We start from the raw sequence: 17,314 nt of genomic DNA, 5'->3' as shown, positions 1-17,314 counted from the left end.
TGGGTCTTTTAGGTAGAATAAAATAAATTGTGAAATTTTGAAACTGTCAGCGGATTCTCGATATTTACAGTCAGAGCCTCTTAAAGGCCATTACACTTTTTCAGCTTTTCTTTCATAAATCTTCAAGATATCTTTCCTTTTTAGCAACAAATCAACTTTTTCTATCAATTTTAAAAGTAACTAAACATGCTTACGAAAGTCCAGTGAAAGCAACCGTTACAGAATATACATTAGTAATGCCGCATTTTGTTATCTGAATTGCGTCATTCAACACCGAGACAACTTTGGTCATAAATAGTTGTAACGCTTTGCTACAACAGCAAGTGAAGCGCATCCAAGCTATTACTACTGTACCCCTCCTCCTCCCTCCCTTCAATGTTATATTTACCAGTTGGTTTTTGCATTCAACCCATAAACAGCAACATTGAAGGGGGAGAGGGGGCAAACTGCCACCTGTGTTAAAACATTTGTGACCGAGACTGGATCTAAGTCTTTTTCAGTGAATTTGCATTACTCTAAGATTTAAGGCACAATTAGGTTAGGGTTTGGAAAGAAGCTAGGTATAGAATAAGGTTTAGAGGTTGTAGTACATGCTTTAGTGGTCATTTATCAAGAGAGTGCCACACCTTATAAATAGGTTATAATTGCTGATAGGTTCTTATGGTATACGAAGAAAGGCATTTCCTTTCGAAATACTGGCTTACGATAATTACTTCTTCACTGTTCAATTAATGTTGCTGTGCTGGCTTAGTATCCTGTAGTCAGGGCATTGAACTTTTTGTGTTTTCGTTTATTTATCTTCTAGGTGCACCCCAGATCTCTGAGAAAACCTTCCCGGCTCTGATTATCAAGAATGGTGGATAGAAAGGTGGAAGTTTTGGAGCGGTGCATGCAAGAGCTTAGCATTGCAAAAAAAGAGGGAAACAGACTGTGGGAGGGTTTGGCTTGTTTCAATTTGGGAAACTACTATCAAGACGTAGTCGACTTTAAACAGGCCATAAGAAATTACACAGAAGCATTAGCCACTTTTAAGGAAATAGGTTTCAGGGCTGGAGAAGGAAAAGCTTATAGCAATCTTGGCAACGCTTATGACAGGCTTGGCAATTTTAAGCAAGCCATAGAGTACCATAATCAACATCTTAGTATTGCAAAAGAAGTAGGGGACAGGGCCGGAGAAGGAAAAGCTTTTAGCGGTCTAGGCAACTCTTATCACAGGCTTGGCAATTTTAAGCAAGCCCTAGAGTATCACAATCAAGTTCTTAGTATTGCAAAAGAACTAGGGGACAGGGCCGGAGAAGGGAGAGCCTATTGCAATCTCGGCAATGCTTATCACAGTCTTGGCAATTTTAAGCAAGCCATAGAGTACTACATTCAACATCTTAGTATTGTGAAAGAAGTAGGGAACAGGGCCGGAGAAGAAAAAGCTTTTAGCAGTCTAGGCAACTCTTATCACAGGATTGGCAATTTTAAGCAAGCCCTAGAGTATCACAATCAAGTTCTTAGTATTGCAAAAGAACTAGGGGACAGGGCCGGAGAAGGGAGAGCCTATTGCAATCTCGGCAATGCTTATCACAGTCTTGGCAATTTTAAGAAAGCCACAGAGTGCCATAATCAAGATCTTAGTCTTGCGAAAGAGGTAGGGGACAGGGCTGGGGAAGGAAGAGCCTATGGCAGTCTAGGCAACGCTTATGATAGTCTTGGCAATTTTAAGCAAGCCATAGAGTACCACAATCAACGTCTCAGTATTGCGAAAGAACTAGGGGACAGAGTCGGAGAAGGAAGAGCCTATTGCAATCTAGGCAACGCTTATCATAGTCTTGGCAATTTTAAGCAAGCCATAGAGTACCACAATCAACGTCTCAGTATTGCGAAAGAATTAGGAGACAGGGCTGGAGAAGGAAAAGCTTTTATCGGTCTAGGCAATTCTTATCACAGACTTGGCAATTTTTAAGAAAGCCATAGAGTACCACAATCTAGATCTTAGTATTGCGAAAGAACTAGGGGACAGAGTCGGAGAAGGAAGAGCCGATGGCAATCTTGGTAACGCTTATCACAGACTTGGCATTTTTAAGAAAGCCATAGAGTACCACGAGCAACGTCTTAGTATTGCAAAACAAGTAGGGGACAGGGCCGGAGAAGGAAGTGCCTATTGCAATCTCGGCAATGCTTACGACAGTCTTAGAAATTTTAAGGAAGCCATGGAGTACCACAATCAACATCTCAGTATTGCGAAAGAAGTAGGGGACAGAGCCGGAGAGGGAACAGCCTATGGCAATCTTGGCAATGGTTATTACAATACGGGTGATCTTCAAAATGCTCTTCTCTTTTACGATCAACAGCTTAGCATTTGCAGGGAAACAGAGGACCCAATAGGGCAGGCAATCGCCTGTTATCAGCTTGGGCTTTTTCATGAATTTTCAGACTTCTTGAGCAAAGCTCTTAAGAGTCCCTGCCCATAATTATCAAACATAACTCGGCAAGGGTCGAAAATTCGATTTCGCTCATATGTTTGTGGTAGATAGGCTAGGTCATGACAAAAACTTGTGGATAATTTTTTCGGCAAAATATCCTTTTATTTCAATGAAAAATGCAAATTACCAAATTCCGTTAAAATCGTCATTTGACGCACCATTTTATTAAACAAGTTCAAAAGCCTCGCATGAAATAACCAATTATTTTTCCGTCTTTAAAACAATCAAATAGTTTTTTGCAATGTTTAAATGTGTATTGGGTAGATTTGGGGGAATGTTGCGTTATTTTTTGGGTGCAAAATAATTAAATTTCGAAGACATACATTTCTTTCACTTGAAAGTACTTCGTGAATACAATTAATTTTCACCATGTGCGAAACCTTCAAATGGATTAAGCTTCTGGTGGTCCAATTGTAGAAGGATGGTCTACAGATTGGCGTAAAAATTTCTTTGGGCAAATGATTGTGAGCGACGCTAGAGCTTTTCAAAGTACGTAAAAAATGCAAATATTTCACCTTCCGTCGTCAACTGGCATTACACATATATTTAAGCACGCGCCAGATGTATGGACCCATATTAAGTTGAAAGAGACACAGAGCTGATAAATTCGAAATGTTCTAACCTTATTTGCCGTAAGAGGCAGGTCCAAAGGCTGATTTAACGTGTTTCTCTCACCATTCGTCGCATTTTAAGTGGTCAAGTTTGCTTTTGTGTACACAACGTTCGTTGCACACGTATTCAGTGGTCGAATACCATAAATCTGTGACCATCTTTCGGGGCATATGATCACAACTGCATCTACCTAAGTCAACAACTGCTAAGTAATTTGCAGATAATTGCTTGCTTTGTACGTACTAAGCCTGCTAGACCAACATATTACATTTGATTGCGACCATTGCTCTCAGGCGTGTCGGCGCCCGCAACAAAATCACTAGCTCGTCACGCAATGCTTTCCTTTTTGGCGGGTACCTTTTCCGGTAGGGGTATATAATATAATAAATGAAAAATAAAAAAGAAACAAATATCAATATTTGTTTTCATATTCGTAGTTTGCTTTGCATATTTTGTATTGAGCACTCTTAGGATAAGTGAAACAATTTATTGCAAGTTTATCCGTTTTTTTGTATAAATCTACTAGCGCGTAATTCTCTGAATTGCAACGCAACTCACTATCTATTCTGTGATAGTGAGTAGCGTAGTAGTGTGCGCTTGTTAAAAAAAAAACAATTGGCCCGTCACCCATTCACGTGTCATGGGCCTCTCTAGCAGGGTGCCATGTCGACACAGAACCTTCAAACAAGGTTCAAAAACTGAGAAAAGTGCCCAGCAACGCAGTCAATATCATGGTTATTTGGCACTGCTTTGGACAGCTAACCGCCAGAAACCTATCAGTAGATAGACCAGTGCCTTCGTTATGTCTTCCCCCCCCCCCCCCCCACACGCTCCCTTACTTTTTATATCAAGTCACGTTTGAAGTACTTAATGAGGCATTTTAGACAATAGCTGATAAAGTGCTTGTACTCACTACAATTTTAAAAAATCGCTATGAACAAATTATAGGTAAAAGAAGAAAGAACTAAGTGAAATAAAAAAAAGGAAATCACAACGTGACTAATCCGTGAGAAAAAGAGACCAAATTTAATTAGTAGTTACCTGAGTAAACAAACCCTGGCCATGCCACAATATTTGGCGTTTTTTGTTTGCTTAGTGGCGGGGTATTGATATGTGTCATGGTTCAGTTTTGTAACAGAAAATGGAGGGTTGTTGTTCTTTTAAGGCTATTGTTGGTGGAGTTTGTGGTTATAACCCGAAAGATCGAAAGCGTGATACTGAAATTGTTCCGTTACTTTCGTGCAATAAGGATATCGACAGTCATAAGTCTACTTATAAATTTACCGGACCTGAAGATGAAGTCGAGCTGATTTTATGCCGAGCAGCGAAATTCAGCAAAAGCGAAAGTTTGCGCACCATGACGATATGTCCTAACCATCGGACAAAACTTGGAATAGGCTGGAGCAGAGGATCCAGCACCAGGTGCAGGGTTCCGGAAGACATTTCCGGCCATGGTAAGGGCAAAGGACCTTGGCCAAAAGGTGACAGAGGGTTGGGAAAGAGAGAGTCAGAGGGAGTCTTACGTAAGACTGGTTTCTTCGTACCAGTTGGGTCAGGTAAGTCTTAATTTTCATTTTTTGAGTTAGTAATAGGTTGCATCCCAGCCTAACTGTGTTTCTTCGACCTCTTAATACAGGTGTGTGCAGGACATGTAGACAGAGATTAAAAGAGATAATTGACACCGAAATGCATTATTCTCCAGTCTTTGGACAAATGGGAGTTGATTCCAACATAACTGATCAAATGGAAAGAATGACATTAGTGAGTATACCACGCTTTCCTTGAGTTAAATTGTTAACGGCTTCGCATTAGCATTAATTAGCTTCTTGCTGTTGATACATCTATCGTTTCTCCTTTTTATAAGGAACTTTTTAAGGTAGTGCATACGTCACGTGACACTCCACAAGTCGCATGTAAAAAAGGGGTCTACGAGTGGTTTTAGTTTTACTTATGTTTATCACTGATACAGGCTCGAAATGACCGAAACATTTATGTATACGGCTAGAGCATTCCAAGCAAGATTAAAGGACTGCGGATGAGTCTGATGAGATTTGCAACAAATTAAACTCTCTTATTGACACACAGATAAGGCTATCCAAACATTCAGAACTGAAACGAGGCCAGCACCAAGTGTGCGGTTAAGATAGCTGAATGATGGACAAGTTCCCTTTTTGAGTATTTATGAACCGAGGCGGAGTCGAGGTCCATAAACACGCAAAAAAAGGAAGGAGACCAAGCCTTCCCACAAATATCCGAATATTTTTGGGATATTATGAAGTTTTCGAGACATTTAGAAAATATTAAGAAATTTAGAAAATTTAGGAATATTTAGAAATATTCAAACCTTTTTTGGCTGAGCCCTGTGTTTTCCTCGCTATTTTTATGTGCCACAGAACAACTTTTTAATGCGGGACACAGTGGGTAATCCCGAGCTTATCGGGCAAGATAACGCTTTTTATATGGCTAGCTCCGTGAGCAGGCAAGATGAATAAAATCCTGCGCTGTGATTCGCTACCCGAGCGGGCAAGATGGAGCTATCTTGCCCGCTCGGGACTACCCGCCGTGTTCCGCAAGAACAATTCATCCGAAAGCCATATAATAAATCCTTTATTGACCAAGCTTGTTCGTTCAAGATATAGCGTGCGTGAGGTCAAGATGGCTGGATATTGGCCAAGTTCCTTTTTTGCGTGTTTATGGACCGAGACGAAGTCGAGGTCCAAAAACACACAAAAAAGGAACGAGGCCAATATCCAGCCATCTTGACCGAACAGGCTTGGTCAATAAAGGATTTATTATACGACTTAAAACACCAAAAAATGATCTTTGATCTTGCGGGATCAAGCGCGAAATCCCGAGCGGGCAAGATAGCTCCATCTTGCCCGCACGGGTAGCCAATCGCAGCGCGCGATTTGGTTCATCTTGCCCGCTCAAAGAGCTAGTCATACAAGGCTGGATATCGGCCTGATTTTTTTTCTTGCGAGTCTATGGACCTCGGCTCGGTCTAGGTCCATAAACACGCAAAAAAAGAACTTGGCCAATATCCAGACATCTTGACCTCACACTTGGTAAATAACCCATATATCTGGCCCACTTTGTTAGCCCATCGCAGCGCAGGGTTTGGGTCATTTTCCTATATAATTTTTTAAAAAAAACTTGCTGCTTTATTGTTAGCGTTCGTGCTCCTCACATTCGCATCATGTTACCATGTCTCCCATGTTGCCGTTGTGCTTTGTGGTTGCAAACTACACCTCAATTTCTACCTTGTTGTAAGTGTTGTTAATTGTAAAGGTTATAAAAGTAAGTTATTTTCTATTTGTAGGATGATGATGAGGTAATCTTCAACCCTAAGAACGTAAGTCCAATATTACAGACACCTCAAGGTGCAATGAGAGATGCTGAAACACCAACAAGTTTCTATCAGCCATCTGAAAGTTTTACAACTCCATCTGGAGATAATTTTGGGACGAGAACCTCAAGAGAAAAACTTAATTTGTTTTTGGCCTCCAGAGACATTAGTCCCATCCGTCATATAATGGTTACACCTTGGGAAGAAGCTGCAGAAAGAACAAAACGGTTCCACAGGCGCAAAGCGAGGCAGGTCGTCTTTGCAGCGTTAGAAGAAATTGCGCCTAATAGTGCAGAGATGTTACTTGATTGCTTACAATCGTCTAACGAAGACGCGGGTGACATTGACTGTACGTTGTTGGGGGTCCTGGTCGAATGCTATCAGAACGCAGGGCACTGGAGTACGCGCAGGCAGTTATTGTCAATTATGGCTGATAAAGTCAGCTTCAAAGTACTGAAAACATGGCTACCAAATCTCTCTAGATACAGATTCAACATCGCTCGGCATCATATCTTACTTCATGGTAGAGGCACCACCGTTCCTCTGGCTGAAAACAAAAGGATGAGAGTCTTGCCGCCACAACTTGACCACTTCTTAGCATTCATCACTAGTTCATACGTGATGCAAGATTTGCCATTCGGTGAAAAAACCTTAAAGTTGTCATCGAACACGGAGATAAAAATTCCAAACGTGGTGAGAACAATGATTCCGGAGCAGATTGTCCAACAGTACCAGAGTTACTGCCATGAGACTGGCTTTGTCCCGATGAGCCGCTCTACGCTGTGTAGGATTCTTAAAGTATGTTCTGCTTCTGTGCGCAGATCTTTACAAGGGCTTGACTATGTCTCAGCTGAGGGTGCAAAGGCTTTTGATGAACTGGCAGCTGTCATTGAGAACCTTGGCGAATATGGCAAAGGTCTCTCCTGGGCAAAAAGCCAAAGTGAAAAATTAAAGCAGGCCAAACGCTATCTTAAAGGTGATTTTAAGGTAGGACCGCTGAAAATGTGATACATAAAGCTAAACACATGCGCATATAACGAAAGTTTTTATGAGTCCCCTCGGTTGTACGTACGTGTTATGGATGCCATCAACATGTAATATCAACATATAATGTGTAACTAAGAGCAACACCTTTAGGACTCAGACGCCAGTTTTTATTCTTGGAGAAGCAAAGGTGGCTGGCGGGTTGAGAGAGGGAGTCTGAGCGGGACAAACTTTTCCAAGTGTTTTTTTTTTCTACATTTTTCAAAGGAACAGATCATTACGATGTGCTTAAAATTTCTGTAATTTTCATGTGTCACCCAAGGACAATTTGAGATCACTGTTAATCCATGATTCTTCAGACTGCCATGAATAACCGTGTTTTGACGCAAAGAATTAGACACATTTCCAATTTTTAGTCGCGAGTTCTCTCCAGTAGCTATGACAAGTTTGTTTACTTAAGCGCCCAATTGTTGTTTTCTTTAACTTGATATCGATTTATGCTATTTTCTGACGTCATGAAATAATTGAAGTGAAATTAAAATGGAGGTATTAAAGATGGCTTAATTTCATAACATCAGGTCACAAGCAATGAATAAACATTGTATCTTGCAAAGCTACAAAGGCATGATATAGTTTCAGCATGTCTTGTGACAACAGAGAGCCAACTGTGCTTTATCATCCCTCTCTTCAATTCTCTTCGAGAGTCAAAAGTAAAGACTGTAAACGACAATGGCGAATACTGTGTTGCAACATATTGGTAAACCGAAAAAAAACAAAAAAAAAAAAACGAAACAAAAAACTGAATCATAACTTGTTATGATAACATCGTCAGTAGAAATAAGTAGAGTAAATATTTCAAAGATATCGTGTTTGTTTGCAGGTACATGTATCGCCAAGTTCCAGAGTCCCAGATCATTGTAGGGCCTACGCCCTTAGCTATCAGGCTGATCCTGATTACATCAGCTCCTGTGATCATGAGCACGACCTGGCATGTGATCGATGTGACGTGTTTCCGAATGTAGTCCACGAAGTTGAGTCTGCCTTGCAAAATGCTGAAATCTCAAGCGATGAGAATGATGAGATGAAATATGTAGTTTCTCTAGCTAAGAAAAGAATCGAAGCATGGAAGGCTCATTTACTCAGATCAATCAACCAAGATGAGGCGCGTCTAGATGTCTTAAAGAATTTAGACGCTTATTCGGTGCTTTTGGTCTTGGATTGGGCCATGAAATACCTCCCAAGAAAATATCGCGAAAGTCAAACTGATTGGTTTGGAAAGCGAGGTATTTCATGGCACATAACCACTGCCACGAGAATAGTCGAAGGTCAACCCCAAATGCTGTCATTTGTTCACGTTTTTCAAAGCTGTAACCAAGACAGCGTCACAGTTTTGGCCATTATCGATGACGTCCTGCAACAACTCAAGAATGCAATACCCAATGTAAATCGTGTTTATTTTAGACAGGACAATGCAGGATGCTATCACAGTGCTTCCACACTACTGGCAATTCAGCAGGTAGCTAAGAAGTACGATATCAACGTCAGACTAGATTTCTCGGATCCGCAAGGGGGCAAAGGGTCTTGCGACCGCAAAGCAGCTGCAATTAAAAACCATATGAGAATATACCTAAATTCTGGCCGAGATGTCGAAACTCCAGAGCAAATGAAGAATGCCGTAGAGTCCTCGGGTGGTATGCCTGGAGTAAGAGCTATGCTGTGCGACACACAGAATATTCCCAAGCCAGTCCCTGTAAAATGGGAAGGTGTTAGCTTTATCAATAACGTTGAATATGGCAATGAGGGAATGAGAGTTTGGAGGTCATATGCGGTTGGCCCAGGTAAATTCCTGCCGTGGAGTCAGTTTGATTTACCAGAAAAATACTCTGTACCAATGCTAACCATGTTAAAGGAGGCCAGAGATCCAAAGGCTACATTCACGGCGATAACAGCGAGGAGAAAATCACCCCAAACCCAGCAAGGAGAGGAGCACTTGGGATCGGATGCCGGAGAAGCTTCGGATGAACAAAGTGAGGACGACGTGGAGTGTCAGTGTAAACTGTTTGCATGTCCTGAAGACGGATGCGTAAAATCATTTCAAAGATTTTCGTCCCTTGAACATCATCTTGATGTTGGAAAGCACAAGTATGCTCTTGAGAGCCTAACGCTTCTCGATAAGGCAATGATGTCCTATGCATCAAAACTAGAACAGGGTGTTGCCACTGTTGATAATCCGGTAGAGGATACTGGTACTGCTAAGGCACCGGATTCCCGTTCATCGTTGTCAATGGGCTGGGCGTTGAAATCCTCCAGTACTCAAAGAACCCGACTGAATGAAAACCAGAAAAAATACCTTACAGAAGTATTCAAAAGCGGCGAACATACTGGAAAGAAAGCTGATCCCACCAATGTTTCCAAGTCAATGAGAAAAGCTAGAAACGCAGATGGCTCTTCTAGATTTGATGCTTCGAGTTATTTAACTTCTCAGCAAGTTGCAAGTTTTTTCTCACGCCTTGCTTCAAAGAAAGTTGTCCAAGCTGCTGAATCTGGGGACGAAGAAGATGAACACGCCGAAGAGCTGGATAAAATTCGTGAACAGAACATACAAGAATTGAGTAACGAAGTCATGGCAGAAATATCATTGCAGCATCCGATCATGTACGATACGCATAACATCTGTGAAATCGCAGCTTGCTCTAAACTCGCAAAGTTTTCTGTGCAGATCCTCCAAGACATATGTAATTTTTATCAGCTTGACATCTCAACAATCAACGTTAAACGAAAGAAGCCCTACATAGATCTTCTGACGGAATTAGTTGGTAGCTGCAGTTGTAACGAATCACATTGAAACGCAATCTTCAACATAGAAAGCTGGGGCCAACAGACCTCATCCACTATGCAGGGGCAAGTTTTCCTTGAAGATCCCCGATCATCACTGCAGGAATAGAGAATCTCCTTTGTGTTTAATACGTGAGGGACTTGCCTCAAAGACCCCAGAAAGAGCTGTAACTCAGGCCCCGACCGTACTAATGCGTTTTGATCTCGAAGAAAACGAAGCAAATTATTTTCGCCCAAACTAGCGTTTAATTGGTTTCATATGTCCAAACTAATAGGTTCGAAAGCGATAAGAAAGAGTTGGACCTGGAATAGGCCTTTTGCAACTAACGATCACATGGTACAAAATCCGCCATGCTGGAGGGCAAGCTCATTATTATTCCCCCACTGGGACATTAAAACAAAGAGGCCTAAACCAGTCAAGCTTGACTTGCCTTTGTTTTAATGTCCCAGTGGGGGAATAATAATGAGCTTGCCCTCCAGCATGGCGGATTTTGTACCATGTGATCGTTAGTGGCAAAAGGCCTATTGTGCATATGTGAAATAAATGTTCAGGTAATACCACTTCATTCACAAAGTAGTCCCACCACGCGCTAGTTCTTCCTGGTCTAGTCCAATATCTCCTTTGTCTTTCTCATGGCTGTCCTTCATCAGTTCTTTATTGGTATGGCGGAATCTCACAAAATGCTTCAGGTAGTAATTTTGCGACATTTTGTTTCCGTGCGGAGATCGGGTTACTTCGGACGCGAGAGAAAAACTGCGAACCGGGGTAGGGGTTTGTAAAGATTTGTCGTGCCAAAAAAGCATGTGTGGGAGCGGGAGGGGAGCACAAGCGCGTGCAAGATGATGCGTATGGTACCGGGGTAACGGTATGATCATGTTGCGAAAAGCAATATGCCACGTTCGATATATTAATATTCTGACATGGCTCCGAGGCTTTCAGGACAAACGTCTATATTTACTGTTGTTTTCTTTGTGTCTCTTTCGGGAATTGAGAGACAAAAGAAACTTTAAAAAGTTACAATTTTGACCCGAAACCCTTGGAGCATGTTAGAATATTGATATATCGAACGTGGCCTATTTGAGAAAAAAAAGTTTGCAAAAGTTCCGACTATCCGCAAAAGTATTCGAAAACAAATTCTGCCAAGTTGTAAAAAAAAAATAATAAAACGCCTTCGTTTTGTATTTGCATTGTTTGGTTTTGTGGAAGCTGCGAAGCTTAGAGACTCGGGCGAATTTTCGGATTTCGTTCAAAATGTTTGGGAAAAAGTAACCAAAAAAATTTTGCACAGCGCGAAAAGCCCTAGGAACGAGTTTAGCCCTAGAGTGTTACTCAATGTAGGTAGCGGGTCGCTTAAGAGATGACAACAGGAGACAATTCAGGAGACAAAGGTAAACTAGTCATTCTTTTCATTCCTTTACTTGCTCTCTTCCTAATCAACAAGATTGTGTGCTCCAAGTGATTATGTATCAGGATAGAAATTGCCCTATCCCTACCCCCTAAAATGGGATGACAGCATTGCGTGACGAACAAATAACGAAGCGCTCCAAAGGATTCAAGGTCAAACAGCAATCGTTTAAATGTGATAGTATTTTGGTGTAGTGCAAAGTAAGCAACTATCCACTAATGAGTTAGCCGTTGTTTAGTTAGATGCAGTGGTGATCATAAGCGCCGAAACATGATCAAAGATGGTATTCGACCATTAAATACGATGAAAATTGGTGATGTAGATTGGGCATTGTGTAAAAGGAAGGAAACTCTACTGCTTTAAATGCGACAAATGGTGAGCGAAACACGTTAAATCGGCCTTTTGGACCTGCCTCTTACAGCAAATAAGGTTAGAACATTTCGAAATTATTATCTCTGTGTCTATTTCAACTTAATAAAGGTCAAGTCATGTGGTGCATGCTAAAATATATGTGTAACCCGTAAATTGAAATTTGACGGCGGAGGGGCAAATATTTGCATTTTTAACGTACTTTGAAAAGCTCTCGCGTCGCTCACAATTATTTGCCCAGAGAAATTTTTACAGGAATCTGTAGACCATTCTTCTGCAATTCAACCACCAGAAGCTTAATCCATTTGAAGGTTTCGCACATGAAGAAAATTTATAATATTCACGAGGTACTTTCAAGTGAATGAAATACACGTCTTCGAAATTTAATTATTTTGCACCCAAAAAGACAACGCAACATTCGCTAAAATCGACCCAGCACACATTTAAACATTACACAAAAATATTTGATTGTTTTAAAGACGGAAGAATAATTTGTTTTTACATGCGAGGCTCTCAAACTGGTTTAACAAAATGGTGCGTGAAATGACGACTTTAAAGGAATTTGGTAATTTGCATATTTCTTTGAAATAAATGAATATTTTGGCCAAAAAACTATCCAGTAGTTTTTATCATGCCCTAGCCTGTCTACCATAAAAATATGAGCCAAATCGAATTTTCGACCCTTGCCGCGAAATTAAGAATTTGTCTGATTTTTACAGGCAGGCACTCTTAATTACTATCGTCTGAGCATATACTATTGTGATGAAACAAGGCGTCTTCTTTGGTCAGAGGATGCGTGGAAAATAAGCTTTCATGACAGAAATCAGTTTGCGTACACTGCTCTGTGGACAGCACTCTTGAAGAATGGAGAGGTTGATGAGGCTTTGTATGCCACTGAGCAAGGACGAGCACAGGCTTTGGCAGATGTTTTGAAGATGCAATACGGCATTGATGAGAAACCTTCTTCAGCAGTTATGATGAAGGAAGCTATCCCTTTTGTAATGAAAGATGTACCCTCACAAACTGTTTTCATATCACTTGACCGCAACACGATCAGCTTCTGGTTGCTTAGGAAAGATATCGGGATCAATTTTAGACAAAAGGAAATCGAAAATGGAAGTGCAGACTCACTGATGGAAAGTACTTTGAAACATATCAGTGCAGGGACCGTTGTACGATGCGAGAACCGTTCGGTTGACAGACAGTGCAGCGACCTCTCGTGCAGTAGGGAAGCTGTCGAAGAAACCGTTCAGTCCTTGAGCTTCTCTGTGCACTCTTTGCAGCCCTTATATGACGTCTTAGTCAGTCCTATTGCAGACTTGCTGCAGGGAGATGACTTAGTGTTTGTTCCTGATGGACCATTTTGCTTGGCTCCTTTTTCTGCATTGAGTGACTCAGTTAGGATCCGTGCATTTCGCTCTCTAACTGCTTTAAAAGTGATCCCCAGTGCACCCGACCACTTCCAAAGTAAGAATGAAGCCCTGCTTGTCGGCGATCCGTGCTTGAAGGAAGTCACTTACGGCACCGGTGAACCTATGTATAAACAGCTGCCATGTGCGAAAAAAGAGGTGGATATCATTGCAGAACTTTTGCAGACTGTGCCTCTTGCAGGAAAAATTGCAACCAAAGCTGAAGTGTTGAAAAGAATGAAGTCAGTCGCTTTAATCCACATTGCTGCACATGGAGATGACGAATTTGGAGAAATTGCTTTGGCCCCAAATCCCGAACGCACATCCCTGATCCCCAAGGAGGAAGATTACATGTTAACGTTGAGCGATGTTCATGCAGTTCGTCTTCAGGCAAGACTGGTTGTGCTGAGTTGCTGTCATAGTGGCCAGGGAGAGATAAAATCTGAGGGTGTTGTGGGAATAGCCAGGGCTTTCCTGTGTGCTGGTGCCCGGTCTGTTCTGGTGTCACTCTGGGCAATCGACGATGAGGCAACCTTCATGTTCATGAAAAGTTTTTATGAACACTTGGCAGATAGAAAAAGTGCAGGAACAGCTCTTCACCATGCCATGAAATCTCTTCGGGGGACAAAGAACTATTCCGCCATAAAATACTGGGGACCATTTGTGCTAATTGGCGAAGATGTCACCTTTGAATTTGGGCAACACAAACGCTAAAAGAATGGTAAGTGCTATTTAATTTTGTAATTGTCGAAAGGAGCAGGTACGTTCTTCACAGAGAAATAGCTAATACCTGAAATAAATATTGCTTGCATTCATCGGGTCGGCTACTGTTTGAGCCGTGTTATGATAGACTGACAGTGAAATTGACTGTTGATTGCCAGTTACTTATGTCAAGTGAAGTTAGCTATTAAGGTCTTACAGTCTACATGTCATAGTGACACTGAATGGGAATTGTTGCTATTAACTAAGCACAAACCGTTTCATGAATTAATGTAAATGTTACTTACTTGCCAATAAGAACGAAATTCCTTATTGCCCTTCAACCCACTATTTGTATTTTGCTTTATTGTTTTTTTTTTTTTTTGTTTCAGAAACGATGTCCAAAACGTGAGAAAACTACTCGGACTGTTATACCTCGATATGTCATTTCCTTTCTTCGACTAAATGAGTCATTGAAAACAATTCAATCATTGATATCTTAGTAGCGGTCAGTGTAAAGATATCTTGGCAGACTAAAGATATGTGAATTATTGTTAAAGTACCATGAGATTTCAGTAGTATTAAGATACTGTCCAACTCCTTACATTTGTGCCTTGTTTGTAAGCGTCTGTACCAGGATTAGTTAATCACTTGATAGAAATCAGGGACTTGGCAAAACGGTTTCCTTCCATAACTGAAGATCTAGCCGTCGTCTTATTTTGGCCCTTAAATACTTCAAAATTACTGCAGGCTTTTGCAGTATGTTTCTCGGGTGTTCCTTTTACATAAAGTAACAAGTATACGTCTTTAGTTTGGTATACAATCTTTCCATTTAAAATCAAGTGACAGTCTCGGGTAATGTGTATTTTCTGTGTTTCTGTAAGGTTGGCTAAAGCTAAATAAGCAAATTAATGGTTTTGGGAGGCAAATGTCTGTAAGCCAAGACACAACCTAGGAAAGAAGAAATGTTTGGAAAATACCTAATTTTTCGTATTGATTTACGTAAAAAGTATGTATAGTGTGAGAATTGGTAGGAGCAAGATTCCATTATTCAAGAGTAGAATGTCCCATTCCCTCGCGCCAGTCCTCATATTCTCCTACGAACACCATAAAACGCATTGAGAAACGAGATCTCAGACCCAGCAGGATACGAACATTTTTTCATTTGCAGTGGATAGTGCAGCAGTCTTGAGATGATGTGCTAAATGCCAGTCTTGTTTGTGATAAGTACGACCTTTTCACGAAAAAATTATGTTCTGCTGTGGATGAGTTCTTGCCTATTAGGAAAGTCAATGGATCTCCTCTAAGATTAAAGCACTGATAATCAAGCGTCAGAAGTTTCTACATAAGTTTGGAAAAGACTCTCCGAGGTATAGAGAGGTCCGAAATGCCGTGCAGAAAGAGTGTGCTAAATGTAAAAAGCTAAGCTTAAGCAGACGAACGTTAAACGATGGTGGGACGAAATTAAAGGACTTTGTGCGGTGAGACCTAACATCAATTGAACCCAACAAACGCTGCGTGACCAGTTAACGATGCACTTGCAAATAGATTTGATACCTTTCTTGATAGTGTAGGGCCGTAGCCAGTATGAGGCAAACCGAGGCACTTGCCTCGGTCATTTTAGTGATTTTTTTAAATGAAGCGTGATTTCAGTGTTGTCTTTAAAATGTACTTATCATAAACACCTGAAATACCTACGAAGAGAATTTAACCATGGACATTGCCTCAGTTATCTTTTTTTTTTCGCGCACGGCCCTGTAGTCTCACGGTGAACTTCACCCCTCCGGCTGTCCAACCTCCTGGGTCATTTTTTACAGTCCCTGAGTACTTCCTGGTGAATAATTATACTGTGTACAAATCCGTGAGACTTATTAAGTCGAACAAGTCCTCCGGTCCTGACCCTATGCCGGAAACTGTGTGGAAAGAGTTTGCTTTTCAATTTCACCTATTATCATGGACATTTACGACGCATCTATGATTCAAGGTTATGTGCCTGAACCCTCAAACAGTCGGATGTTGTCCCGGTTCCAAAGTGCTCTCCGCCAAAATCCGTCGAGCAAGATCTACGACCTATTTCGCTTACATCACCTCCTGCGAAGATCATGCAGGGCTTTACAATGTCTAACCTTTTGAATTCTTGATTTTTATCAATTTGCACTTGAGAAGAAATCGGCCACCCATGCTCTTGTTTATTTCTCCATGCCCTCCTACAGTCCAATGACCAAGGCGATGTGTTCGCTTGTGTATTCTTTGCTGATTTCAGCAAAGTATTCGACTTGGTGGATCATAATCTTCTAGTTCCAAAGCTGTAGCTCCTTGGTATTTACGCTGGATCAGCTCCTTCTTATCAGGTCGAGTGCAACCAGCAGACTGGATGGAATTTGCTCTAATACAATCTCACCCAATGGAGGGATCCCACAAGGAACGAAATTGGCGCCATTACTGTTTGCGATCCTAATACACAGCTTGTGTAGGGAATGGTGTAATAGGCTAAAATATGTTGATGATACCTCAGTTTTCGAAATAATCCCTAGGTAATCCCTAGGTTATCTCTAAGTTATTTGCCCTTCATTGCGGCAGATATCAACAGATACGCTTCGGAACGTAACATGAAGCTTAATGGAAGGAAATGGTTATTAGTTTTTTGAAATACCAGCCAAATGTCATATGCATTTAAATGGCGCAGTCATCGAAAGAGTTTCCAACTTTAAGCTGTTAGGGGTGATTATTTCGCAAGATCTAACTTGGAATGAACACTGAGACCACATACATACACCTATATGCCTTGCGCTCCCTTAAAGTTTGTTGTAGCTTAGTGAGATCAGTCATCGAATACTCTTCTCCCGTCTGGGCGGCAGTACCGTTATTCCAAGAAGATCTCTTAGAATCCCTACAAAGGAAAGCCCTCAGGATAATTTTTGGACAGACAGAGTACGCTGATGCCATGGCCATGGTAAGCCTAGACACAGTTACAGTCAGGCGTGTTGCTGTCTGTCAAAGGTCTGTCAACATCCTCCCCTCAGGACGTTATTCCCGTCCCGTCCCACGTACCATGAGTGTGAATATTCTCTTTGCCGCAATCCGAGACCCATTCTTGGCCGTACTAATAGACTAAATCATTTTTTTACCGCTAAATATCAACATATTGCGTAACCGTGTATGCGTATTTGCTTGCCCGCCCAG

At 41.3% G+C, this 17,314-nt stretch overlaps 2 protein-coding genes across 2 annotated transcripts; both read left to right on the top strand.

Annotated features, from left to right (window-relative positions):
* Positions 1-889: 889 nt before the first annotated feature.
* On the top strand, positions 890-2,459 carry LOC137980882 (tetratricopeptide repeat protein 28-like). Its single transcript, XM_068828283.1, has 2 exons — positions 890-1,862; positions 1,936-2,459. The coding sequence occupies exons 1-2, from the start codon at positions 890-892 to the stop codon at positions 2,457-2,459; spliced, it is 1,497 nt and encodes a 498-aa protein (XP_068684384.1).
* A 10,373-nt stretch (positions 2,460-12,832) lies between these two features.
* Positions 12,833-14,146, top strand: LOC137980881 (tetratricopeptide repeat protein 28-like). The gene has a single exon (XM_068828282.1). The coding sequence runs from the start codon at positions 12,959-12,961 to the stop codon at positions 14,144-14,146; it is 1,188 nt and encodes a 395-aa protein (XP_068684383.1). The 5' UTR covers positions 12,833-12,958.
* The last annotated feature ends 3,168 nt before the right edge of the window (positions 14,147-17,314 follow it).

This window comes from Montipora foliosa, chromosome 12, assembly GCF_036669935.1.
Source record: "Montipora foliosa isolate CH-2021 chromosome 12, ASM3666993v2, whole genome shotgun sequence".
Classification (NCBI taxonomy): domain Eukaryota; kingdom Metazoa; phylum Cnidaria; class Anthozoa; order Scleractinia; family Acroporidae; genus Montipora; species Montipora foliosa.
Note: the sequence above shows the minus strand (reverse complement) of the source record. Positions and strands in the feature narration are given on the sequence as shown.

Bases quoted from the DNA above. Each gene is read 5' to 3' on its own strand.
- LOC137980882 (XM_068828283.1), top strand. From the start codon at position 890: ATGCAAGAGCTTAGCATTGCAAAAAAAGAGGGAAACAGACTGTGGGAG. The intron at 1,863-1,935 runs GTATTGCGAAAG...TTCTTATCACAG, and splicing joins GTACCACAATCAACGTCTCA to ACTTGGCAATTTTTAAGAAA.
- LOC137980881 (XM_068828282.1), top strand. From the start codon at position 12,959: ATGCAATACGGCATTGATGAGAAACCTTCTTCAGCAGTTATGATGAAG.